At 47.1% G+C, this 26,955-nt stretch overlaps 1 protein-coding gene across 2 annotated transcripts in view; it reads left to right on the top strand.

Annotated features, from left to right (window-relative positions):
• The first annotated feature begins 318 nt into the window (after positions 1 to 318).
• Socs7 (suppressor of cytokine signaling 7) overlaps positions 319 to 26,955 on the top strand; it is a 36,161-nt gene continuing 9,524 nt past the window's right edge. Inside the window, exons 1-8 of one of the 2 annotated variants that reach the window (XM_021176739.3) lie at positions 319 to 1,411; positions 10,995 to 11,059; positions 14,609 to 14,713; positions 15,166 to 15,267; positions 16,106 to 16,236; positions 16,715 to 16,883; positions 20,434 to 20,562; positions 26,473 to 26,608. In XM_021176739.3, the coding sequence (XP_021032398.1) occupies positions 426 to 1,411; positions 10,995 to 11,059; positions 14,609 to 14,713; positions 15,166 to 15,267; positions 16,106 to 16,236; positions 16,715 to 16,883; positions 20,434 to 20,562; positions 26,473 to 26,608 (1,823 nt within the window). In that variant the 5' untranslated portion in view covers positions 319 to 425. The remainder of the gene's footprint in view (positions 1,412 to 10,994; positions 11,060 to 14,608; positions 14,714 to 15,165; positions 15,268 to 16,105; positions 16,237 to 16,714; positions 16,884 to 20,433; positions 20,563 to 26,472; positions 26,609 to 26,955) is intronic. The other variant, XM_029483627.2, reaches the window with a different exon arrangement.

Raw genomic sequence — 26,955 nt, 5'->3', positions numbered from 1 at the left:
CCGGGTCCCGAGGCCTGCACTGCTCTACACAGGATGGTGGACAGGGCCCGGGCGCCCAGGAAGTGAAAAAGCAGGGGTCGGTGCCGGAGACCACGGAGGCCCCAGATGCAGCGGTCGGCCAATAGCTACCAGTGCCGAGAGAAACGTCAGGCAGAGTGGAGACCGACGCTTGCGTACCCTAGGGGAACGGGGCGGACCCTGGACAGGAAGTGACGTCTCGGGGCGGTCCTCGGCGGCAGCGCGCGGCCTGGGCTCGCGCTGGGCTCCGCGCGCCCCCCCCCCCCCCGCCCCCTCTATGAGGCAGAGGCCGCGGCGGCCGTTAGCGCTGTCGCTCCGGGGGCCGCGGCGGGCGGGGCTCCGGCGGGGCCCGGCCTAGTCCCCACCCAGCCCGGCTCCCAGCCGCCCGCCCTCCCTTCGCCACCCCGATGCAGGGGGCCGAGCTCCGGGACGGTGAGGCGGCGGCGGCGGCCGCTTCGTACCGGGTCCTGAGCCGCCTCCTCGGCTATGGAGAGGCCGCCCCCGAGCCAGGCCCGCCGCCGCCGCCGCCGCCCCCGGGCCACGGCCATGGCCCGTCGCCGCCACCACCCTTCCTCGCGCGGCCCGGCTCGCGGGGCGCCCGGCCGCCGCAGCTGATGGTGTTCCGCAACGTGGGGCGGCCGCCGGAGGAGGAGGACGCGGAGGCGGCCCGGGAGCCAGGACCCTCGGAACTGCTGTGTCCCCGGCACCGCTGCGCGCTGGATCCCAAGGCCCTCCCGCCGGGCTTGGCGCTCGAGCGGACCTGGGGTCCCGTGGCTGGACTAGAGGCGCAGCTGGCGGCCCTGGGGCTCGGACAGCCGGCGGGGCCGGGGATCAAGACTGCCGGCGGAGGCTGCTGTCCGTGCCCGTGTCCCCCGCAGCCGCCGCCGCCGCAACCCCCGCCGCCTGCTGCCGCCCCGCAGGCCGGGGAGGACCCGACGGAGACGAGCGACGCGCTGCTGGTTCTGGAAGGCTTGGAATCGGAGGCCGAGAGCCTGGAGACTAACAGCTGCTCGGAAGAGGAGCTCAGCAGCCCCGGCCGTGGAGGAGGAGGAGTGGGTGGCCGGCTGCTTCTGCAGCCTCCGGGTCCCGAACTACCCCCGGTGCCCTTTCCGCTGCAGGACTTGGTCCCTCCAGGGCGCTTGAGCCGAGGGGAGCAGCAGCAGCAACCTCCCCCACCGCCGCCGCCTCCCGGGCCCCTCCGGCCCCTCGCAGGCCCTTCTCGGAAGGGCTCCTTCAAAATCCGCCTCAGTCGCCTGTTTCGCACGAAGAGCTGTAACGGCGGCTCGGGCGGCGGGGATGGGACCGGCAAGAGGCCTTCGGGAGATCTGGCAGCTTCAGCTGCGAGCCTGACAGACATGGGAGGCTCAGCGGTCCGGGAGCTGGATTCGGGGAGGTGAGATTGGCTTGGGGGTTGGGGGTGGGCAGGCGACAAAGTTCCATTTCTTGTTTCATTTCCCTCGTTTTCCCCTACTGCCAACACGATACTGTTAGTTCTCGAGCTGTGGACTTCAGGAGGAAGCAGACACTTGGGATTAAAGGTGGTGACATCTCGCATTAGATCAGAGCTAATTGTGGAAACAGCTTTCAACTCTCGGAGAGTTCACACTCTGTGACACTTCTCAGTGGGTTAGCATCTCTTGCTGGGAATGATCTGAAACCCGGCCTCACCTTCCATCCCTTGTACCGGCCCCACTTTTTAAGCACCCCTCCCATGTCTGTTATTACTACCTTTGCTGGAGGTTGCTGGAAATGTGTGGCCTTGGGGCCGAAAAGCTGGTGTCAATCACCTGCCTGTTATTATCTTGATCATCTTGCTTGTTCTCTCAGTGCACCTGCCTTCACTCTCTTCGCAAGTACATGCTTGCAAATAGCCCGAGGAGTCTGGCCAGCAATTAGCTGGGCAGCTCCCTTCTTAATATTCTGGTTGTTCCTGGATATTTGCTGTCTAAAGCCTGTGTGCTGACCACTTTCTGAATGGCATTGTTCTTACTCTCTCACTTTCACACGGAGGTGAGAGTTCTAGGTGAGGTATACACAGTGACTTCTAGTCCAATTAATGGCAATTTCAAACTAAATGGTGAGTTGTTCCCCTGAATTTCTAAGAAGTGGCTAGACTTTTGACTGTCATAGTTCTGTAGTGTCAGTTTAGAAAGCTGTCAGCTTTTGCAGCCATGAATGAGTCTTACCTTGTGGTATAACTTTGTGAGTTGTAGTTCTGAATCTGTTTTAAACTTGAATTGGTGGCTTTTGTTTTGTTTAGTTTTTTTGTTAGACAAGGTTTTTATTATGTTGATCAGGCTTGCTTTTAATTCACTGTGTAGCAGACTGGTCTGGATCTCTTGCTCTTTCTTCCTACCTCCTCCCAAGGACCAGGCCTGCGGCCCCTGTGCCTGACTGAAATTGGTCTTGGTATGGTTTCTGTGATGTAGTCTTGAAACATACAGACAGTGACAGACCAAGCGCAAAGAGCAGATACATTGATAACTTTGTTGAGCACTAGAATCTTGGAGGGTAGGGGATGTTGAAAGATAAGTATATCTGGGCCCAATTTTATTTTTTTTTTTAAAGCTTCCTAGTTTACCCTCGTTCACAAACCACCCATTCTTGGACATGGATTTTCAAGGGAACTTGAATTCTCCAAGATAAAAGGTGTGGGCTTATTTTGGCTTTGTTGCCATTTCTGAACATCTGTGTCATGGGCCAAACCCAGATCCTTGCCTTGATTGTTGTCCCTGTGTCTACCCCTTTAGGTAGGGCCTGTTTTTATTAGTGTGTGTGTGTGAGAGAGAGAGAGAGAGAGAGAGAGAGAGAGAGAGAGAATGAATTACTGCTGAGAGCTTAGGTCTTGAAAAGTGTGTGGTTACTGAAACAATCCCCATCCCCCACAGTGGTAGGTTCTGTATTTGATGCTCCACTTGCCAATGTGGATGAAATTTGCACTAGCTGAGGGTGAGGGCAGGGTTGGAGCTGTGGATAATGGCATAGGATGGATTGATAATTTTCTTGTGGTTTGTCTTGCCTTTGTTCCACATTGACCAGGACTTGCTCTAAGATTCCCAAGACGACAAGTATGAGGTGTGGCGTGAAATTAGCTGCTGCGTCTAATAGATTAGGAAGTGGAAAAGGCATATACCATTGTATGGTGTTTTGCCTTGGAAGCAGAATTTAATGGCCATTGGCTGCTCTGTCACCAACCCTTACTCTAAGCACAATACAGATTTCTGCTGCAGAGCAAATCAGGCTGCGCCTCTGCAAAGACGCGTTGTTCAGGGCAGTGAAGAAATACAGTTCTTGGTCCAAGAGCTTTTTCGGATGGATTGGAGAAGAGCTAGGTATCTGTGTGTAAACATTTTGGTTGACTGCTATTTGGAGGCAGCATGCTGTATAGAGAATTAGGAAAGTCTGGATTCTTTCTGTCTGGAAGTTGAGCATTAGCTGTGGTATGGAGGGCAGACTTGTCATCTTTGTCCTCCCCTTTCATTTGTGAAGTGGGATAGCTGTGACTTGTCCTGTTCATGTCCTTACAGGAGTAGAGGGAAGATGTGAAAACTGTATGGAATATTTTATGCTTTTTGGAGGAGAAGTTCTAAGATTGAATTGGGTCTTTTTTCTGTGCTGAGCCTTGGTGCTGCTTGCTGTCTTCTCCACACTTACTCTGTGCCAGTCTTCCTGGCAGCCTCTAGGCTGTGAGAACTGTGGTAAGTCTGGCCAGGGTAGTTGTGATTTCTGTAGATCTGTGTCTCCTAAGCATGTCCTCTCATGTTGGGAAGAGCAGTGGCTTGGAGTTTGCACTTGGTCTCTGGCTTTAAATGGTGGCACCTGAAGCTCTGAGGAGACTCAGCCCTTTGCCAGTTAAGAGGCTTCTGTGTCTGAGCTGCTTGAAGGTAATTATGGGCTCTGCTGTCTTTGCTATGTAATTTGGGGCATTTACGGTAGCCTCTAGGCATAATTCTCTCTGCTCTGCTCAGCATCTACCTTTCCCATCTTTGTGGTTCCCACAGCTATCGATTTCGATGGGATGTTCCTAACAGTCATTTTTATAAGGCTTAGCAGTGGACCAGGCAGTGGTGGCACACGCCTTTAATCCCAGCACTTGGGAGGCAGAGGCAGGAGGATTTCGGAGTTCGAGGCCAGCCTGGTCTACAGAGTAAGTTCCAGGACAGCCAGGGCTACACAGAGAAACCCTGTCTCAACAAAAACAAAACAAAACAAAAAACAAAAGGCTTAGCAGTGGATGTTTCTTAAGTAGAACTGCCTAGCTATACACGTCCTAAGAGTAGTAAGGAGGTCTGGGGGGGACTGGAGATGGCTTAGAAGATGTGAACACTTGCTGATCTTGTAGAAGCCCAGCATTTGATTCCCCCCCACACAGATTGGGCATCCAGGTCAGTAGCTCCTGACCATCTGTAACTCCACCTTCAGGGAAATCAAATGTCTTTTTTTGATCTCAGTAGGCATATGTATACACATCTACACACACACACACACACACACACACACGTATACACATCCACACACACATGTATACACATCCACACACACACATACATATATACACATCTACACACACATGTATACACATACACACACACACACACACACACTATAAATCTTTAAAAGCAAAAGAGTAGTATGAGGGTCAGCAAGATAAATCAACAGATAAAGGTGTTTGCTGCAAAGCTGAAGACTTGAGTCTGAGCCAGTTTGCGACTCCTGTGATGGAAGGGGAGCACTGACCTCTGACCTCCACGTGACTGCACCCACCCCCAGTTTCTTTTTTTTTGTTTGTTTGTTTTCAAGACAGGGTTTCTCTGTATAGCCCTGGCTGTCCTGGAACTCACTCTGTAGACCAGGCTGGCCTTGAACTCAGAAATCCGCCTGCCTCTGCCTCCCAAGTGCTGGGATTAAAGGCCCCAATTTCTTAAAAATAAATAAATGTAGCTGGACATGGTGGTACACATACCATTAATCCCATCACCCAGGAGGCAGAGATGAGCAGATCTCTGTGTTGGAGGACAGCTTGGTCTATATAACAAGTTCCAGGCTAGCCAGAAATACATAGAAAGATCCTGTTTCAAATGTTTCTTCTATTAAAAAAATAATAGTATGAGTTCACTCTGAGAACTCTAAAGTGAAGGAGGATTGAGCCTGCCAGCTAATCAGCTTTCTGTTCCTGCGAGCTGGGCGAGGCCTTGTACCACACATATGTCAAAATTCAGAAAGCTGGGCTTCATGCCTGCCGGCCTGGCTATAATATATAACTTTGCTATTTCAGGAAGAACAGTGGAGTTCCCTTGTCTGTTTCACATATGTTGAGCTGATTGTCTCCCTTCAGAGTCGGTGAGACTCGCACGTATCTGCCCTGTGGAGTCATCACATAATACACACTCGGTTGGGAATAGATGCCTTGCTCAGGGCTTGTCTACTGAGCTTGACAGTTGAGGCTGTTCTTGGCCGTCTCCATGGTTGTGCAGTGGAGAAATGGAAGTAGTTCTGTAGTGATTTTTGATTTGTTTGCGGGAAAAAAGGTGCAATTCTGGATGGTAAGGCTGCTTTGGCATGAGTTTGGGGCCCTGCTGTCGTGGGTAGACTTGGCCGACAGCAGTAACTTACTGTTTCTTTGGGTCTTGGGGGCTGGGGGGAAGGGTGTGTTTTACTGCTGTTATTTTATTTCTTTTTCTTTTTCTTTTTGGTTTTTCGAGACAGGGTTTCTCTATGTAGCCTTGACTGTCCTGGAATTCACTTTGTAGACCAGGCTGGCCTCGAACTCAGAAATCCGCCTGCCTCTGCCTCCCGAGTGCTGGGATAAAAGGCATGCGCCACCACTGCCCGGCTGTTATTTTATTTCTTTATTCTTACTTTTGGTTTTATTAAACAAGATTTAAAATGTGTATGTCTGTATGTCCTTGCACACATATGTAGGTGCCTGATGAGGTTAGACGAGGACATTGGATCCCATAGGTAGGTCTGGTATTTCAGGCAGTTGTGAGCCTAACTTGGGTGCTGGAACCAAACTCGTATCCTCTGGAAGGAGCAGCAAGTAACAGCTGATCCAGCCTTACATCCTTAGCCCCTTGTCTTTTTCTACCCCCACCCCCCTACCCAGTCCTTTTGAGATACCGTCTTACCATGCAGTCTGGACTAGCCAAGTTATCTTCCTGTCTCAGCTTCCTGAGCTCTGAGGTTATAGATGTGTATACCGTTATGCCTGGTCTTGTACAGCCCAGCATGGCTTCAGACTTACTCTGATATGCTCCAGGCTAGTCTTGAACTGAATCTCCTGCTTCCACCTCCCAAGTGCTGGAATCACAGGCATGTGTGGACGTTTCAGCCAGACTCAAAGGGGTCTTGAGTCACGACATGGCATGCTGAAAGCAAGGTGATACTGTCATGTGGTAAGCTGTGTTTGGGTTTTTGTCTCATGTTCTATTGGCCTTTCAAACTATCTTCTTACACACTGCTTGTGGTTGTCAGCTCTCACAGAATAAGTTCCTTGGCTTTAAATTTTTTGTCTATCCAGTTGATTCTTGTGCCTTTAACATTCTTGCCAGTGTCATTCCTGAGGTTTTTGGATTAGACTGTGGCCCTTGGCTTTTCCCCAGGAGTTCCTCCTCTGTCGGTTTTGTAGTCGGTTTACAACAGAGTTTTGGATCTGACCTTGCTGCACAGATGTCTGTGTATTGGAAGTAAAAATGAACACATGGTTTTTGTGCCTGTAGCACATGAACAGACACTGGCTGTGACGTGCTGGAAATGGCACAGGCTGCCTGACTTGGCACTGAGTGCCTTAGCAGGGGCAAAGGTGTTTTGGAGCCGCACTAGTGTTTGGGCATCATAGTTTGGAAGGTGCCTTAGGAAAGGATACATGTAAGTTTTAGGGATAAAGGGATTTATGGATAGGAGTGGTATACAGTATTGTTTGTATTTTAGGTTCCAAGGACTTTGAAAACTGGCCAGCGGTTACATCTATGTGCTATTGTTCTGTTTAGTCTATCACTTCTAACTCCATTTATCTCATTAATCTGTTGCAACGCAGAAAATTTGCAGAGTGGAAATGGATAGTGGTGTTCTCTTACCTACAGTTCAGGCAGTGACATGACTGACTCAAAGGACCTCTGTGTAAAGTCCCAGTGACTTGAGTCATAACCTATCAAACCCTTCTTAGCCTACCTCTCCAGGAAGTCTGTTCTAAGATGAAAGTGGCCCACTGGCAAAGTTAAAGTACTTTAACTTTTACCCCAGTGTTTTTCAAGTTGATGTGGGACGTTATTACTAATTCATGAATATAGTAGGGAGGGTTAATTTGAAATGTTCATTTGGGCTAGGGATGTAGCTTAATTGGTAGAGTGCTTGTCTAGATTGCTCAGAGCCCTGGGTTAAATTCCCAGCACTGCCAAATATGTGTATTTGGAGGCCTGGATGTACATAGCTTAGTTGGTAGAGTGCTTACCTTTAATGAATGAAGCCTTGAGTTTAATCCCCAGCACTTCATAAACCAAGCATGTTGCACTTCATAATGTGTATTGTGGTACGTGCTTGTAACCCTAGCACTGAGGAGATCAGGCAGGAGGGTCCGAAGTAATTTAGGAATGAGGTTTTTTTTTTAAAGATTTATTTATTATTATACATAAGTACACTGTAATTGTCTTCAGACACCAGAAGAAAGTGTCAGATCTCATTACGGGTGGTTGTGAGCCACCTTGTGGTTGCTGGGATTTGAACTCAAAGACCTTTGGAAGAGCAGTCAGTGCTCTTACCTGCTGAACCATTTCGCCAGCCCAAAGTTTTTTTTTTTTTTTTAAGATTTATTTATTAATTTTATTTATGTGAGTACACTGTAGCTGTCTTCAGACACATCAGTAGAGAGCCTTATTACGGACGGTTCTGAGCCACCATGTGGTTGCTGGGATTTGAACTCAGGACCTCTGGAAGAGCAGTCAGTGCTCTTTTTTTTTTTTTTTTTTTTTTTTTGGTTTTTCGAGACAGGGTTTCTCTGTATAGCCCTGGCTGTCCTGGCACTCACTTTGTAGACCAGGCTGGCCTCGAACTCCGAAATCCTCCTGCCTCTGCCTCCCAAGTGCTGGGATTAAAGGCGTGCACCACCACGCCCGGCTGCAGTCAGTGCTCTTAACCGCTGAGCTATCTCTCCAGCCCAGGAATGAGGTTTTTTTTTTTTAATTTTTTAAAGATTTATTTATTTTATATGAGTACACTATAGCTGTCTTCAGACACACCAGAAGAGAGCATCGGATCTCATTATAGATGGTTGTAATGAGCCACCATGTGGTTGCTGGGAATTGAACTCAGGACCTCTGGAAGAGCAGTCAGTGCTCTTAACCGCTGAGCCATCTTGCCAGCCTAGGAATGAGTTGTTATCATCCTAGATATTTACTATATATTAAAGAGGATAGAAAGTATCTGTACTAAAGTAATAAATACACCCCCAGGCTCTCACCATTAGGCTTAGTAAGTAGGCACAGCATCATCTGTACTTTGTCTGGACGCTGAGCATTGCTTTCCCCAGCATGTTTTGTCCCCAGGTCACTGCCACTCTCAGTTCTGTGTCATTACTGCACTGTTCTGTTTCTCAGCCATTTAGACAGACTTCTAGGTAGTCAGGGAGTGACCGACATCACAGTGCTCCCAGGGTCCTTGAGGGAGAAGCTGGCCTTTCAGTTAAGCAGAGTCTCCCCGAGAAAGAGGGAGGTACACAGAGTTGTTGTCAGCCATGCAGCCCTTGCAGCTTTACCTTCACCTGTTAGCATCAAGCCAGCCATCTTTGCCAAGAAAAACCATCTAGTAGTTTCAGATGATTTGGCCTGGGTTTAAATTCAGATTTTCTTTTTCTAGATCCTAGAAACTCTGATTTTTCTTCTTTAAAATGCCGGGGTGGGGTGGGGTGGGAGTGGGAGAGAAGATGAGCTCTAGTGAGAGGCCCCCGCAAGACTGTGCTTGGCTACTGCCCTTCCTCAGAGCTTGGCACGGGGACACTCGTCCCCGCACGGGCAGATGGCAGAGTGATGCAGTTTCCTTTGAGAAGAGGCAAACTGCCAAATGGCTGAGGTGTGAACCTTTTGAAGGCCAGTGCTTTGGGTTGCTACTTGCTGAGTTTAATGTTGTACCCACAAGTTATCAAATAAACTGAGCTTGGAAGCTGCTCAGCTGCTCTGAGTTCATGTCCAGTGGGCATGACTTTCCTCTGGGCTGTCTGTCGGCACTAAGCTGTGGTCGTGAGCAACTTTTATGCATGGAGGCCATGTGTAGCTGTAGCTTGTTGTGAATGTGGCCATGTCCGCTGTGTGCGCTGTGGGTGTATTCAGGTTGGATTGTCAGACCTCTTAGAAAGGAGCTGCCCGAGGTTCATCTCTTTCTGTGAGACAGAGTTTCTGTAGCTGTGGCCAGCCTGGGACTCATTCTATAGACTAGGCTCACAGATTTCTGTCTCTGTGTCACTGAAGGTGCATGGGTTTTTTATTTTTGTTTTTGTTTTTTTCCTTTTTCTTCTTTTTGAGTTGTGTTGTTATGCAGCCCAGGCTAGACCTTGAACTGGAGGTAGTCCTGCTTCTGTTTCCCAAGTGCCAGCCGGGACTAAGTACACAGCGCCACATCCAGTTCCCAGCTTTCTGACCAAACTCCTCCTAGTCTGGTTTTGAAATTGTGTTTTGGGAAGCTCAGGCGTCTATATTAAAACATAAAGCTGGAGTGGGAGAGATGGCTTGCGTTAGGAGCACATGACCCAAGTTCACTTCCCAGCACCCAACCAGGAATATTATGATTCCCTGGAACTCCAGCTCCAGGGCGTCTGCCATCTCTGGCCTCCAGTGATACCTGTACTTACACGTGCAGACACACACAGACACTTACACATAATTAAGGTGAATGAAATTTCATCTAAAACAGTTAAAAATGTAAATCCGGGCCTACTAACAGGGACTCTCGGTCCCACTTCGTGAGAGGTGGAGGCAAAGACGGCCATGATCATCTTCAGCTGCTGAGTGGGTTAGAGGCTAGCCTGGGCCTCGGGAAATTCTGTTTCAAACAAAACAAAAAGCATAAATATGGTTTATGGTTGCTGGGAATTGAACTCGGGACCTCTGGAAGAGCAACCCATGCTTTTAACCGCTGAGCCACCTCTCCAGTCTGGCCTAACTGATTTTTGACAAATGTATGTAGTCATCAGAACTTACCCTCACCCTTTGTGAGCATGAGCCTGTTTCCACCTCTTCAGTAAGATCCTTGTCATCTTGAGGTGAATAAAAACATGTTTCAACACATTTCTGGCTGGAAAGTCTGTGTTGGCAGCTTTTGTTCTTCATTGTTTGTTGAAAAACTGCTTGAAACAGATAAGTTGTTACCTTGGTGTGTAGTGGAAAGTGGTTTCTGGAGAACGGGAAAGCCGAGCTGTGTGACTCGGGACCTGGGGAGGGTATACTTGGGTGCGGGGCAGAGCTACCCTAAGACAACCCTGTTAGCCATGGCCAAGCTCACCTTTCAGGGCCATGGGCAGAGAGGTGTTCGTGATTGAAGATGGCAGCGTATCCTTTAGTGCCCTTCTCCAGCCAGGCTATGCTCCCTGGCTCCTGACTCCTGTGGAACCGTCCTGAGCACAGGCCCTTGCTCCAGGTTGGCAGCTGCTCAGGCCTGAAGCCTTTGGCTGGCTTTCAGATGAAGATCAACTCTACATGCAACTGTGGTCCTCGTGAAGTCGACTTAGTGAGTGATGACCACTCACGGTATTTGACTCCTCTGCGCTGGGCATGTCAGGACCACGGGATTGTTACGGCAACTAGTGGAGGCTGGTGAGCTTAGTAGCCAAATCTATTTAAAGAGTTGCCTGAATTATTTCATTCTCCTTTCAATTTCAGGCTTTAGTACAGAAGCGTTGCCAATGTCTGTAATAGAGGGTTTGCTTTGTGTTCAGGACGTTTGGAATCCGTGTCCTAGTGATGTAAGTGCATGTCTGTTCATTTCCCCAGGAAACCCAGGTTGACAAGAACTCAAAGTGCCTTTTCCCCGGTCTCCTTCAGCCCCCTGTTCACAGGTAAGGACCCTGTCTTTCTCTCTACTCTGACAACTGAAAGTGGGGGTGTCCTGAGACCTCGCAGCAAATACCCTTGCATGGCATTGCTGGGGGAGCTTTGGTCTCCTCTCCTCTCTGGCTGTCTACAATAGTTTCCTTCATCCCATGCCCCTGGGTTTGGGGAGGTTTCCTGGCATGTGGAGTGTGTGCTTTGATTTCAGATCCATTACACTGGAAGGTAAAGGCTGCTTGGTAATAGGGTAGTCCTAGCAGTTACATAGTTCAGGGTTATTACATATAAATTAAAGGCAGGAATTACTAAGATACAAGCTTGCAGTGCATAAAATACTCTCCTGAAGTCGTAATTCCTGTCCCAGCTTCCAAGGAAGTTCATAGATTATCTAATGAAAGTGACCTGTCTGGTCTAGTTTAAAGACTTAGGGCACAGGGACTACGTGCATGTACTCTTGTCCTCTCCCATTTTAGGGGCTGGCCGGTGCTGGCAGCTGTTAGTGCCCTTCACTGTGTCTAATTTAAGGCTGTTCTCTCGAAGCAGGTGTCTTAGTCAGGGTTTCTATTCCTGCACAAACATCATGACCAAGAAGCAAGTTGGGGAGGAAAGGGTTTATTCGGCTTACAATTCCACACTGCTGCTCATCACCAAAGGAATTCAGGTCTGGAACTCAAGCAGGTCAGGGAGCAGGAGCTGATGCAGAAGCCATGGAGGGATGCTCTTTACTGGCTTGCTTCCCCTGACTTGCTCAGCCTGCTCTCTTTTTTTTTTTTTTTTTTTTTTTTTTTTTTGGTTTTTCGAGACAGGGTTTCTCTGTGTAGCCCTGGCTGTCCTGGAACTCACTTTGTAGACCAGGCTGGCCTCGAACTCAGAAATCCGCCTGCCTCTGCCTCCCAAGTGCTGGGATTAAAGGCGTGCGCCACCACGCCCGGCCAGCCTGCTCTCTTATAGAACCAAGACTACCAGCCCAGGGATGGCATCACCCACAAGGGGCCTTTCCCCCTTGATCACTAATTGAGAAAATGCCTTACAGTTGGATCTCATGGAGGCATTTCCTCAATTGAAGCTCCTTTCTCTGTGATAACTCCAGCTGTGTCAAGTTGACACAAAACTAGCCAGTACAGCAGGGAACACAGTTGCTAAAGTAAGATGGCTTGAGTGTCTTGGAAATGGGCCACTGCCTTACCATCTCAAGTTATAGGAAACTCTTCAGAGAGGTACCTGTTCTGTCAGACATGTGTAAAGCTCCTGCTTGGGCAGACACTATGAAGGCCTTCCACTTTGTCTCAGTCTGAGAAGGGCTTTACAAAGTAGCCTTTTGGTTGGGTGTGGTAGCCTACCCTGTAATTCCACCACTTGGGGGTCAGAGGGAGGAGGACTGCAGAGTTAAAGCAGAGAGTTCAGGCCAATCAGAGCTATATAGTGAGACCCCACCTAAAAAACTAACTAATTAACCAAATTTAAAATGCTAATCTTTAACTCCTTTGGATATTATGGCCCTTACAAAGGTGATTTTAAAGAATCATAATTTAGAATTGTCATTTCTAGGCCAGTGGCTCCCCAGCTGTATAGGTTCCAGTGAGTTGTTAAAATAAACGACATCTTATAGACATTTACTGTAGTGGGTTCCCATAAGCAGAATTGCTCATCTTATTAGCTACATACTTTTCTAGTTAATAGTAGTTTCCTCTTTAGGAACATATAGATTTTAGTTTCAGGTTAAGGCAGAGCCTTAGTATCTATAAGTGATATCCTAGGCTTTCTATCATGGATTCCTGTCCATGCCTGTTGAACACTCACTATTCAAGGCAGTGAGGCTGACAGCAGACCATGGCCTGCTTCCTAGAACTTCCACAGGTGACTTTAGTTTTGTTTAAGGTCCAAGTGGGCTTCAAATGTGTAGCAAAGACTGGCCTTGAACTCCTCCCATTTCTATCCCCTTACTGTTTGGTTTAAAGGAGCACACTGCCATGCTACCAGCAGTTTTTTCTCTTCAGACATTTAATGCGTGTGCATGCATATGTGTAGGTCACAACACATATGTGGGGAAGCCAGAGGACAGTTGAAGGAGTTGAACTTGGAGCTTCTGGTTTGGAGGCAAGCACTTTGTATGCCAAGCCTCCTCCCTGGCCCTTCCTCTTGGCTGTTAACGTATTCTGGTCTTACATTCGTCATGTCCATATGGCAGAACGCAAACCACTTGCCTTGCTCCACCCTGGCATGAAAGTCTGCAAAGACAGTTTGGTTTTATTTGATACAAAAAGATTCCTTTTCAGAATTAGAGCCCCTGTTCAAGGTAAGTCAGTACCAGAAAGAGCACTGAACGGCTTTCTCACTGTCGGGCCAAGCTAATGCTTTTCTCCTAAGTAAACCTGGCCCTTAGGATGGTAAAGAAAAGATAGCACTTTTATTTTATTTTAAAGAATTTTATTCTATGTGTATGAGTATTTTGTCTACATGTATATCTGTGTGCCACTTATATGCCTGGTGTCTGGAGACTACAAGTGGCCAGCAGATGTCCTGGAATTGTAGTTATAGATGGTTGTGAGCTGCTGTGTGGGTGCTGAGAACCAGACCTTGGTCCTTTGGAAGAGTGACCAATGCTTTTAACCCCTGAGCCATTTCTCCAACCCTGGAATAAAATGATTAATTTTTTTTTTTTTTTTTTTGGTTTTTCGAGACAGGGTTTCTCTGTGTAGCCCTGGCTGTCCTGGCACTCACTTTGTAGACCAGGCTGGCCTCGAACTCAGAAATCCGCCTGCCTCTGCCTCCCGAGTGCTGGGATTAAAGGCATGCGCCACCACGCCCGGCTAAAATGATTAATTTTTAAAAATTATTATTTTAGGCTTCTTTATTTACACTTTGTTTACTGACTGTGTGCCACATCATGCCTTTGGAGGTCAGAGGATACTTACTGACAGTCAATTCTTTTTCCACCATACAGGACTTGGGGATTGAATTTAGATTATCAGGTTTGCTAGCAAGTCCTTTTTCTACTGAGCCATCCTACTGTCTTTGCCTACGCGCGTATCCTGTGTGTGTGCCTGGAGTTTAGGGCCACTGTGTGGGTGTGGGAAACAATGTGGCTCTGCTCAAGAGCAGCAGCGAGGCTCCTGACCTCAGAGCCCCTTGCTAACCCAGAACAAGGAACTTTTTTTCTTTTTTCTTTTTGCTTTGGTGTTTTGAGACAAATCCTGACTCTGTGTAACCCTGGCTGTCCTGGAACTCTGTCTGTAGACCAAGCTGGCCATCTTGAACTTATAAGTCACTGTCTCTGCCTCATAAGTACTGGGATTAAAGGTGTGTGTGCCACAACCCAGCAACAACTAGATTTTAAGACAGTTGGTGTTCAGGGTAATTCTAGCCTGCAGAGCTTAGGGACCCTCTGGCCTCTGCCTCTGGCCTCCCTTGCTTAGGGACCCTCTGCCCTCTGGCCTCCCTTGCTTAGGGACCCTCTGCCCTCTGGCCTCCCTTGCTTGCCCTGTGTCCCTCTTTCCTTTTGGCCTCAGCTTTGGATAGTGTGCTTCTATAACATGCTTGCTATGTGAATCCCTCAGGTGAGACAGTATCGCTTGTGGACGTGGACATTTCTCAACGGGGCCTGACCTCTCCACACCCTCCAACTCCCCCTCCTCCTCCAAGAAGAAGCCTCAGCCTCCTAGGTATAGTCTCTAACCCACCCTTTTGCCATCTTGCCCTGTAGGGAGGGTGAACTCTAGGGACTTGCTCTTTGGTCAGGGGCCGGATAAGGTTAACGGTTTCTATTGATGGCCCAGCCCAGTTATTTTCCTTCCCTTTCTGCACACCCTTGTCATTTCTGCAGGCACTTAGATGGGCGGGCATCTTATTTGCATGAAGCAGTATTGACTGTCCATGTGTTGAGTAGATTCCCATGCAACTTGTCCTCAGTCTGTTGTGACTGAGCTGCTTAGGGATACCCTCACTCTCCTGCTTCTAGGCAAGCACAGCTGATTGGGATGACTTGCCCGTGCATAAAGGTAGCACGAAGGCCGGGCTGCCTCCCCAGCGGGGCCTGGATCCGCTCCTCTGCCTCCCCTCCCCTCGCTGTGTGTGCTCATTTTGCTGAACCTCTTGCTTTTGTTCTCTCTTGTAGATGATATCAGTGGGACGCTGCCTACATCTGTCCTTGTGGCTCCGATGGGGTCTTCCTTGCAGTCTTTCCCCCTACCTCCGCCTCCTCCACCCCACGCCCCAGGTTAGCTTAGTTTAGAGCCAAGACTCGTAAGAGTGGAAGGACGGGAGAAGTCTGCTTACGGACATTACAACTTAGGAGAAAGCTTCAGTCTCCATCCCCATGGTTGGACTAGAACTTGAAAATGAGTCTAAGAACTTTTTTTCCTAACCCGTTTCCTTATGGAAGTAAATCTTAACTTTTCTTAGAAATAAAAGCCTGGGATTTCTGGTTCCTGCTTCTGGGACTGCTTTGCTGAGGAGATATCACTTAAGAAATTGCCTTAATGTCAGTTCAGTGAAGAGGTTTACTATATTGCTGGTTATCAAAGTTGTGTGGTTTTTTTTTTTCCTAAGCTTTTGGTATTTACTGCAGCCTTGTAAATAAGTACCAAGCATTTAGTAGCCCATACCTGCTTTGCCAGCCTCCAGTACCCAGGGAATAAAATGAATGAAATCAGCATTCTTTTCTACTTCCCTGGCAAAAATCCTTACTCTCCCTGGGCAGTAAGCGAGTCACTATTTCCAAGGCTGCTTTACCGGCACTTCACTTCGAGGTGGGAGAAGTTGGAACCGCTCTAGGCTGGTGAAGCCCCTGAAGTAGTCACCTTAGTCAGGTTAGTGAGCAGCTCCCCTACTGCTTTTCTGGGGTTGAACGCCCCCACTCATCCTTCACGGCTTACACGAGCTCACACGGCTTTTTGTTCCGGCCCATCCAGCTCTTTCCCACTGCTTTGGCTCCCACCCTCTCAGCTTAGCTTCTAATGCCTTGCCCTCTTCAGTTAGCATCTTTTTGGGGAAGGGAAGTCTAGGGGTTGGAGCAGTGTGGATAAACAAGTGGTCTCCATTCTCTTGCCCTGCAGATGCGTTTCCCCGAATTGCTCCCATCAGAGCATCAGAATCCCTGCACAGCCAGCCCCCACAGCACCTCCAGTGTCCCCTCTATCGGCCCGACTCAAGCAGCTTTGCAGCCAGCCTTCGAGAGCTGGAAAAGGTAGGGATGCTTGAGGGCTGGCAGCTCACCTTTCCTCCCACACCTGAGCTCTGTCTGTGGTGTCCTTACTGTTTTTAGAGGAAGAGGAGTTTCTGTGTCTCCTTATTCACAGTGGCTAGACAGTAGGCTATTGTTTGTTTCATAGGAAATGTAAGGAGACTGAATTTGGGTGGGAAGAAGTTAGACATAATGGAAGAGGATTGCCGAGAAATCTTTGGGATAGTCTAAGGTGGTTTTCTAGGTAAATGGACCTGGTTCCTTCTGGTCCTTACAGGAGCACTGGTAATGAGATGTAGGACTGGTACAGAGTAAAAGTGTAAGGAGCCTGGTGCTCTCTGCTGTGGTTGGCACAAGGGTTAATGGCTTTTAGCTTCTCGGGTGTTTTGGAGAATGGGGGAAATCTCCCCTGCTAAGACAGATTGTGCTCAGGACATTGGCATTCTCTGTTAACTACGTTAGTATTCCCTATCTTGTCTAGTGTGGCTGGTACTGGGGACCTATGAATTGGGAAGATGCAGAGATGAAACTGAAGGGGAAGCCAGATGGTTCTTTCCTGGTACGAGACAGCTCGGATCCTCGTTACATCCTGAGCCTCAGCTTTCGATCACAGGGTATCACCCATCACACTAGAATGGAGCACTATAGAGGTAAGAGCTGCTGCCCCGGGAAAGCCTTTCTCCAGCTTTGCCTTTTCCTACCTGGGCTGAGGTAGCCCCCGCCCTCCTTTTAAAATTTTATTATTTTTGTGGGTGGGCCAGACTTGCTTTGAACTATATATCCAAGATGGGATTTGAACTGATTCTGTCCCTGCCATGCGCCACTATGACCAGCCCAAGTTTTAATTCTTTTTGTTGTTGTTGTTTTTATTTTTGTTTTTTCGAGACAGGGTTTCTCTGTGTGGCCCTGGCTGTCCTGGAACTCACTCTGTAGACCAGGCTGGCCTCGAACTCAGAAATCCACCTGCCTCTGCCTCCTAAGTGCTGGGATTAAAGGCATGCGCCACCACTGCCTGGCACCAAGTTTTAATTTTTTATGTAAAAGTAGCAGACAAATTCATCTTCATCTTTAAAAAATAGTAAAATTATATATGTTCTACATAATTAAAAAAAAAAAAAAACCTGGGCATGTTGGTGCATGCTTCTAATCTTATCACTCAAGAGGCAGAATCTGGCGGACCTCTTAGTTCTAGGCTAGCCTGGTCTCCAGAGAGAAACCCTGTCTCACAGAATGAAAAATAAAAACAAAACTATTTTTTTGTGATTTGTTTTCAGAAAATGTTTTATCTTTATACCTGTTTTATATACCTACACACCGGGGTTGCATGTAAAATTTCGTAGGCAAAATAGGATCATATGTAGAAAAAGTTCAAGAAGTCATTAAGTCTCCAGGTGGTGGTGGTAAACACCTTTAACCCTAGCACTCTAGAGACGAGGCAGAGCCCTTTCTTGGAAAACTGATTTTATAAAACAAAACAAAACAAGGAGGAGGAGGAGGAGGAAGAGGAGGGAGAGGAGGAGGAGGGAGAGGAGGAGGAGGAGCAGCAGCAGCAGCAGCAGAGGTAACAGCCATGAGTTTGGTTAGGAGATGCCTTAGTGGTTGAGAACACTTGCTGCTCTCCCAAAGGACCAAAGTCCAGTTCCCGGCATCCATGTCGGGTGGCTCACAAGTGTTTGTGATTCCAGTTCTTGGGGATCTGATACCTTCCTGTGACCTCCATGGGTACACACACACATGGGGCACACATACCCAAAATAAAAATAAATGTTAATAATTATAAAAAAAGAAGCCATGGATTAGGTAACTGTTGGAAGTGGGATGTGGTTAGAAGCCAATGCTGCCAACTTTTCTGCAGTTCCAAAGAAGCAGAATCACAGATAAACCAAATACAAAATGCAGCATTTCAGAATGAGCTGTTTGGTTAAAACAGACTATTAATTGACTAGACTTTGGGAATGGGAGATGAATACTTCTTGGCTGTTAGGTTCTTGCTAGGTGAGGGAGTAAGAGCCTCCCTCCTCAGTGCTGTCCCAGTGGCTCGTGGGTTAAGGGCCTTTCTTTCTAACCTTTAGTAGAAAGAGGCTTTGTGTCTGGTACTTGTTGACATGGGACACACCCTCACCGTTTTCAGTGACACTGTAAGAGGAGCTGCAGAGGCTCCAGGCTGCAGCTCCAAATTGTGTTCTTTTGTGGATGAGTCTCAGAACCTAGGATTGAGTCACAGAAGGTCAGATTCCCTTTTGCCTTTGGAACGCTGGAGTTTGAGGTCGAAACTTCACAACGCTCTGGGCGTGGGAGAAGGGAAGGCTTAGTTTGCTTCCCTGTGCCTGTCGTGTGCGTCCCTAAAGAGTGAATGGTGTGCACTCTGCATGGCTTAGATCTGAGAGCCCTTGCTTTTACTATGGTCCTCTCACATCCTTTAGAGTATGTGCGTCTTTACTGTATGACAGGTGAATTTATAAATACAAGTGTGGAGTAAGTCATTTAAAGAATGATATGCATAAGGAAAAGAAAATCCTTATTTTTTTAACTTAATTATTTGTTTTTTTAAACTTTTTTTTTTTTCCCCCCCAAGACAGAGTTTCTCTGTGTAGCCCTGGCTGTCCTGGAACTCACTTTGTAGACCAGACTGGCTTCGAACTCAGAAATCCGCCTGCCTCTGCCTCCCGAGTGCTGGGATTAAAGGCGTGCGCCACCACGCCCGGCTTTAAAACATTTTTAATTCATGCATTTTGTGAATGCATGTGTTCAAGCGTGTGTAGGTCACCACATGTGTATGATAGACAGGAAACCTGAGGGATCACATCTTTCCTCCTCCTCTGTTGGTTCTAGGCTGAGGACTCAGGATGTCATCTTTGCTGGCAAGTACCTTTACACACTGAGTCGTTTTGCTGGCCTCTCTAAATTCTTCTGAGATCTTTGTTTTTCTTTTGTTAGTTTATTTTATGTTTTGGATTTTCAAGACAGGATGTCTCTGTGTACCCTTGGCTGTCCTGGAACTTAGTCTATAGAGCTGGCCTTGAACTCACAGAGATCTGCCTACAGAGTGTTTTGGGATTAAAGGTGTGTGCTACCACCATACCAAAAAAAAAAAAATGAGTGAAAATGTTGTTTAGAATTTATTTTTTTAAAAAGATTTATTTATTTATTTATTTACACACTATAGCTGTACAGATGGTTGTGAGCCTTCATGTGGTTCTGGGAATTGAATTTAGGACCTTTGCTCGCTCTGGTCCACCCTGCTTGCTCCAGCCCAAGGATTTATTTATTATTATAAATAAGTACACTGTAGCTCACTGTAGCTGTCTTCAGATCACCAGAAGAGGATGTCAGATCTCATTATGGGTGGTTGTGAGCCACCATATGGCTGCTGGGATTTGAAATCAGGACCTTTGGAAGAGCAGTCAGTGCTCTTACCCACTGAGCCATCTCACCAGCCCTAAAATTTATTTATTTATTTATTTTTTCGAGACAGGGTTTCTCTGTGTAGCCCTGGCTGTCCTTGAACTCACTCTGTAGACCAGGCTGGCCGAGAACTCAGAAATCCTCCTGCCTCCACCACCCCAGTGCTAGGATTAAAGGTGTGTGCCACCACTGTCTGGCCTAAAATTTAATTTTTAATAATTTAGTTATTAAAAAAATAGAGCCGGGCGTGGTGGCGCATGCCTTTAATCCCAGCACTTGGGAGGCAGAGGCAGGCGGATTTCTGAGTTCGAGGCCAGCCTGGTCTACAAAGTGAGCTCCAGGACAGCCAGAGCTATAAAGAGAAACCCTGTCTCGAAAAACCAAAAAAAAATAAATAAATAAAAAAATAGAATGTTTAGTCGGGCGATGGTGATGCATGCCTATAATCCCAGTACTAGGAAGGCAGAAGCAGTCTGATATCTGTGAATTTGAGGCCAGCTTGGTCTACAGAACAAGTTCTAGGACAGCCAAAGCTACCCAGAGAAACCAGGTCTCAAAAAAACCAAACAACAACAAAACACAAACAAAAAACTAAAATGTTCAAAGCAGCCTCTTAGATCATTTGAGGTTTTTTTGTTGTTTTTCTTTTTAATTTTTAGAGTTTTGCTGTCTACCCCAGTCTGTCCTCTAGCTCAGATCTTCCTGCCTTAGACTCCTGAGCGCCCTGATGACAGGAACTCCACACCACACCACACCTAAAAAGGTTGTAAATTTACTCTTAGTTTTCCATTCCAGGGACTTTCAGCTTATGGTGCCATCCCAAGTTTGAGGATCGCTGTCAGTCGGTGGTGGAGTTCATTAAGAGAGCCATCATGCACTCCAAGAATGGGAAATTTCTCTATTTCCTGAGATCCAGGGTCCCAGGTAAAATTGTAGTTACAGTAATTTATTATTGTTGCTTTTTAAAGAGAGGCCTTACTCTTGTATTTCAGGATGGCCTTGTATTTCCATGTTGCCCAAGCTCTCCTTTTGCCTCAGCCTCCTGCTAGTTACAATAATTATTAAACCCAACTAGGATGTGATATTCTACCAGAATGTTCCAGTCCCCAAACAATGGCCACACCTAAAACTGTTTGTCCTGCTATTGGAGCAACCACTTCTGCAGAGTCCAGTGACTAAGGCCAGCCCTTGTACGTTAATCCTATAATGTTCTAAAGAATGGTTTCTGCTTCTCTGACCACATGAATAAGAAAATTGTTCCCATCGCTGAAGCCCAGGCATCGTGTAGCACTTGACATTGAGATGGCTCCTTGCTGCTGTTGCAGGCTTCTTACCTTTTATTTGTGAAGTCAGGCAGTGTGACCTCTGCAGGCATTTCCCCAGGGTCAGGGGTGTGAGAGTGGACTCACCAGAAAGGCAGTGGTGAGTGGGTCTGCAGGCTGAGTGCAGTTGTAGTTTATTAAGAAATGCCTGCTAGGGTTTGTCCATAGTGTACTAACTGACAAACAGGAGTGGCTTGTTGTTGTTTAGTATATTGACATCTCCACTGTGTTGAAAAACAAAGACTTTTCTTCACATGGGAGCACTGCCCTGCTCTTGGCTTCACTAGTGTGATCATATAGTCAAGTCAGCCAGCCCACTGAAGAAGTTATCTGCCTGGTATCTATCAGAGGAGGTGGAGGAATGGTTTAGAAGAACTTGGCTTTTAGCATTAGGTAAGGAAAACTGACAAGCACATTTATGTGAGGAATCTGTAGGAAGCAAACAGAAAAGCAAGAGCTTCATGCTTTCACTTTGAATCAAATTAGCTTCCTAAGCAGGGTGCCAAGAAATTGCTCTAAAATGTAGGAGTTGCTGGGGAGCCTCGGGCAGAACATCAGGAACAGGATTGGACCAGGTGACAGTGATGTTTGTATAATGTTGGTGATTTAAATAAGGCACGACAGGGTGTGAACTGTATTAATTCTCACTTCATTTGGTATTTGCTACAGTGCTGCCAACACCATTGGGGCTCATGTGTTTGTCTTAGTTGAAGGAACATGTTAGAATTCTTCATACCATTGAGGCTGCTTAGCAATTTTTAACATTTGTGGATATAATGGATATTTATTTATCAAACATTTATTTGTAACTTAGTATAAAAAGTCAGCTAGCTGATGCCCTGAGGGAACTCCCAGCCTTCAGGAAGGGATGGAGAAAAATGAAGTGATTTGCAGGGACAAGGGGAGGAGCTCTGCTTATTGGTAATCTAGGCGACTCTCAGTGAGGTGTCTCCTGACTCTGGAACGTCCCTGCTCGCAGCAGATTGAGAGACTTGGAGTCTCGGGCTGCGTCAATACAGCTCTTTTTATCCCACAAATGTACTTTATCTTCAGAAATTGCAGCTAAGATTTCTAATATTGTACACGAGTTAGAGTTTGAAGTATTGACTACTGTTTATTGAATGCCTACTAAGAGGAAGTCAAGTTTCTAATTTAAATATCTCAACTCTTAAGTTAACTAATAGGTTAGTCTATTAAAATTGTAGATAATTGGGATAGGACATTTAGCTTAGTCCCCTAGATTTAGTCCCCACACAATCCAGCATCCTGGGCGTGCTCTGGAGAGGAACCACATTCTCGGCTGTCTGTTTCTGTCTGTCTATTTCTTTCTCTATATATTTATTTGCTTTGGGAGGTGGTGTCTGGTGTATCCCAGGCTGACTTCAAGTGTGCTCCCTAGGTGACAGTGAACTTCTGATCTCAGCACTTGATGTGTAGCCTAGCCTAGTGCTAAGCTTGTGGCAGTCCTCCTGCCTTAGCCTCCTAAGCGCTGGAATTATAGGTGTAAGCTGCAGTCACAAAAATTTAAATACATCCAGGTCAGTGCTATCGAATAAGACCCTGTCTCAATATTTTTAAGCTGGGCATGGTGACGCACGCCTTTAATCTCAGCACTCGGGAGACAGAGGTAGGTGGATTTCTGAGTTCGAGACCAGCCTGGTCTACAAAGTGAGTTCTAGGACAGCCAAGGCTACACAGAGAAACCCTATCTTAAAAAAATCAAAAAATAAATAAATAAAAAAGAAAAAAAGAATATTTTTAAATAAAATATTGTTCTGCCTGTAATTTACTTATTGTAACCTCCATGGTTACAATATGGTTCTTTGAATTTCCTGTGAAATCATTATTCCATCCAGAGGCTTGGCTGATCCAGTTTGGATGTTTTGTGGAGAAGGAAGTAGCCATACCAGTTCCTAGGTGTAAGGTGGAAACCATGCTGGCACTGCTGTCACTGCACACTCTGCTGACAAGACGTCCTTGTGTTTGCTTGTTTTTTTTCTAGGCAATGCCATGAAGCCCTTACTGGCCTCAAACTGACTATACAGCTGAGGGAGACCTTGAACTCCTGATTCTCCTGCCTCCACCTCTCAAGTGCTGGCATAAGTGTGCATTTTTCTATTATCAATACTGGGATTATTGAAATACCTTTCCCTATACCCTAAAATTTAGTCTTACCCCAGTTTGATATCTTAAAAATCAATCTCTCAGCCGGGCGTGGTGGCGCATGCCTTTAATCCCAGCACTCGGGAGGCAGGGGCAGGCGGATTTCTGAGTTCGAGGCCAGCCTGGTCTACAAAGTGAGCTCCAGGACAGCCAGAGCTATACAGATAAACCCTGTCTCGAAAAACCAAAAAAAAAAAAAAAAAAAAAAAATCAATCTCTCTGTCTGTCTGTCTGTCTGTCTGTCTGTCTGTGAAGGTCTTTCTATAGCCCTGGCTTTCCTAGAACTCATTAGGCCAGGTTGGCCTCTCAAACTCAGAGATTCGCCAGCCTCTGTGCCACCCCACTCCCAACCCACCCTGCCCCCAATTTTGCTACTAAAGGCATGCACCACTGCACCCAACTTTAAATCTCTCTTTAAATTGTAAATTTTATTCTTTCGATTTATTTCATTTGTATCAGTGTTTACCTGAATGGGTCTTCCTGCCTCAGCTAAAATCATGAAGTGTACTCTACACAGCCATGCTCACAGCATCCACGGTGATTCTATTAAATGGTGATCTGTTAAATGGCCATGCTAACTATCACCACTCCACCTCTTGCTCCTTAGATGCTCATGGCCATGTTAATAATATATATTATATATTCCAACTGACTTTAAAGATCCCCATTGTCTTTAGCAATTTCATCTTTTTTGTTTTTCCAAGACAGGGTTTCTCTGTGTATCCCTGGCTGTCCTGGAGCTCACTCTGTAGACCAGGCTGGCCTTGAACTCAGAGACATCCACTGCCTCTGTGAGTGCTGGGCTTAAAGGCGGGTGCCACTGCCCAGCCAATTTCATCTTCTTTTTAATTAAAAAAAATTGTGTTTATTTATTTGTGTATATGCATATACATTTGTATGCCTAGTGCTCATGAACCATCAGAGGACAGCTTACTGGAGTTGGGTCTTTCCTTCTATCTACCATACGGGCTCTGGAGATTGAATTCAGGCTGCCGGGCTTGAATTCAGTGTCTTTACCCATTGAGCCACCTTGCCGACCCATCACCAGCTTTTAAAAAAAGTCCAAGGTCTTTTTTTTTTTTTCCCGAGACAGGGTTTCTCTGTGTAGCTCTGGCTGTCCTGGAACTCACTCTGTAGACCAGGCTGGCCTCGAACTTGGAAATCCGCCTGCCTCTGCCTCCCAAGTGCTGGGATTAAAGGCGTGCACCACCACTGCCCAGCCAAGTCCAAGGTCTTAACTGTGAGTTCCTATAGAATCAAGCAGGCTATACACTTCCGGCTTTCCTGGGTTCCGGGGGTTTGTGAGCCTGGACTCTCTGTTAAAATGAATCTAGGTCTTCACACACAAGATGGACCTCTAAGGGCAGAGCTTTCCTTCGGGACGCCTTCCTGTTGTGTTAATGAAGACAGGCACTCTCTCTTCAGTGGTGCTGGTCTCTAACAATTACAACTGCTTTCTCAGCACTAGCCTGAACACTCTCTGGATTTGAAATTTTCTTTGCCAAACAAATTAGTCCATTAGCTTTCCTTTTTCTCAGGTTCTCAAGCTGTAAACAGAATGAAGGTACATTCTTGGCTAAAATAGTACATTAGTGGCCTCTAGTGCAGTTCCTGATAGACCCTCATGAGGGAACACGTCAGCAACCATGACGTGGCTTTGGAGACAATCTACAGCCTTCACTTCCTTTTTTCCTCAGGCCTTCAATCAAAAAATTTTAAAGCTGTTTGAAATTAAACCCCAGTAATGGTAGAATTTTATTTTCTAATCAGTTGTGTTTGTAGTATTTCTTTGGATATGACAGTGGCTAAAAAAATAATTCCTAGCTGGGTGTGGTGTCACACACTTTTAGTCCTCCCACACAGGAGGCAAAAGCAGGTCTCTGAGTTCAAGGCCAGCCTGGAGCCTGGTCTACAGAACAGGTTCCAGGGCAGCCAGGACTACACAGAAAAATCCTATCTTGAAAAACCAAATGTGAGTGTACTATCACTGTCTTCAGACACACCAGAAGAGGGCATCAGATCTCATTACAGATGGTTGTGAGCCACCTTGTGGTTGCTGAAAATTGAACTCAGGACCTCTGGAAGAGCAGTCAGTGCTCTTAACCGCTGAGCCATCTCTCCAGTCCACTTCTCACCTTTTTAGTTTGCTTCTCTTAATCTTAATAGTCCCTTTGCTTACAGAAACCAGAACATTGTTAGTTCATTTGAATGTTTTAGTCCCTGACGTCCTTGTCCTTGGTGGCTGGGTTCTGTGGCATTGACTGTGGGGGTTGGGCTTCCCCAGCACAGGAGCTCTGACCCATGTAGGAGTGTTTGCTTGGAGCCTGGCAGGCACACAGGACAGGCACCTGAGCACTGTCGCATGAGGCCCAGCTTGTGCAGCTGTAGTAGCTGTCTTTCAGAAGCATCGGTGTTGTTCCTGTAACCCAGCCTAAGCTCCAGTAGGAGAGGGAGACTAGCGAGGGAAGAAAAGTACCAAGCTGGCCTGGCCTGGCCGGAGTAGACAGTTGCAGGAGTGGCAGCCTGGATACCAGCTCCACCTGCCCCCTTCCTGCTCACTAGTTGGAATGCTGTGGGGCCTTTCAGAGCTGAAATATTCTGTACCAAAACCTCCACAGAGAGGACTGGCCTCTCAACATGTGACCCTTTCTGGCCATAAAGGCTATTCAAACCACTGTACCTCTGAATATCCTGAGCCCTGATCTTTAAGATACTGCTAAATAGTGCTGCACAAGTATCCCTGTTCCCAACAGGGAGGCTCTGGGTTGTCCTTCCCTGAGACCCTCACGCTTGGACTTGGTCCCTTGGTCCCAAGCAGGCTCTAGCGTGGTCTTGTTCACTGGGCTAGTTTCCACAATTAAGAGTGATTCTGGGCCCAGCAGTGGTAGCAGACGCCTTTAGTCCCAGCACTCGGGAGGCAGAGGCAGGTGGATTTCTGAGTTTGAGGCTGGCCTGGTTTACAAAGTGAGTTCCAGGACAGCCAGGGCTACACAGAGAAACCCTGTCTCGAAAAGAAAACATAAAGAAGAAGAGTAGTGGTTCTGGAAGCCAAGTATCGGGACTTAAATCTGTGGTCCCAGTACTCATAAGACAGGAGGATTGCATTAGGTTGAGGCTAGCCTGTCAATAAACCAAAATGTTGCTGAGGAGGTAATCAGAGGACACGAAATTCCCTTGAATGGTAATGGTGCTCTCACAGATGGCTCTCAACAGCCCTTTGTAAGGGGCTCTAACACAGAGTATATACATGAACTCTAAAATAGCCCTGTGACATCCTCCGCACAGCACTTCTGGGAGCTGTAGTTAGCTTCGTTATTCTGAGTATTTTCCTTTGGTTTTATTCTTGAAGGACTGCCACCAACTCCAGTACAGCTGCTCTATCCAGTGTCCAGATTCAGCAATGTCAAGTCCCTCCAGCATCTTTGCAGATTCCGGATCCGGCAGCTTGTCCGAATAGATCATATTCCGGATCTGCCACTGCCTAAGTACAATGGGGTTGTCAGGGTTGTTTTGGAGGGGGGGTGAACTAGAAATGGAAGTGCCTTTGACACTTGCAAGCTGCTCCTGGAGGCCAAGCCTGACGTAAGCGTTTGTAGGCAGTGTTCTTTCGATTCTTTATGTCTTAGCACTTGACTCTAGAGCTGTGACATTGCAGCAAAGGGAGGAAGATGTGTGTGCTGGCCTCACACTGCAGGCCGTGGGCAGAGTGCGCTACAGTAGAGTGAGAGAGACAGAAGTGTGTAAGGATGGGAAGGTGAGAATTCTGTCACGTTGGCAAAGGCTGCTCAGTAGTCATACAATATGAAGGAATGGAGAAGGGAGGAGGGCTCCA

Source organism: Mus caroli, unplaced genomic scaffold (assembly GCF_978045245.1).
Source record: "Mus caroli unplaced genomic scaffold, Mus_caroli_1 scaffold_13, whole genome shotgun sequence".
In the NCBI taxonomy this organism is placed as follows: Eukaryota; Metazoa; Chordata; class Mammalia; order Rodentia; family Muridae; genus Mus; species Mus caroli.
This window is presented reverse-complemented; position numbering and strand designations above follow the sequence as displayed.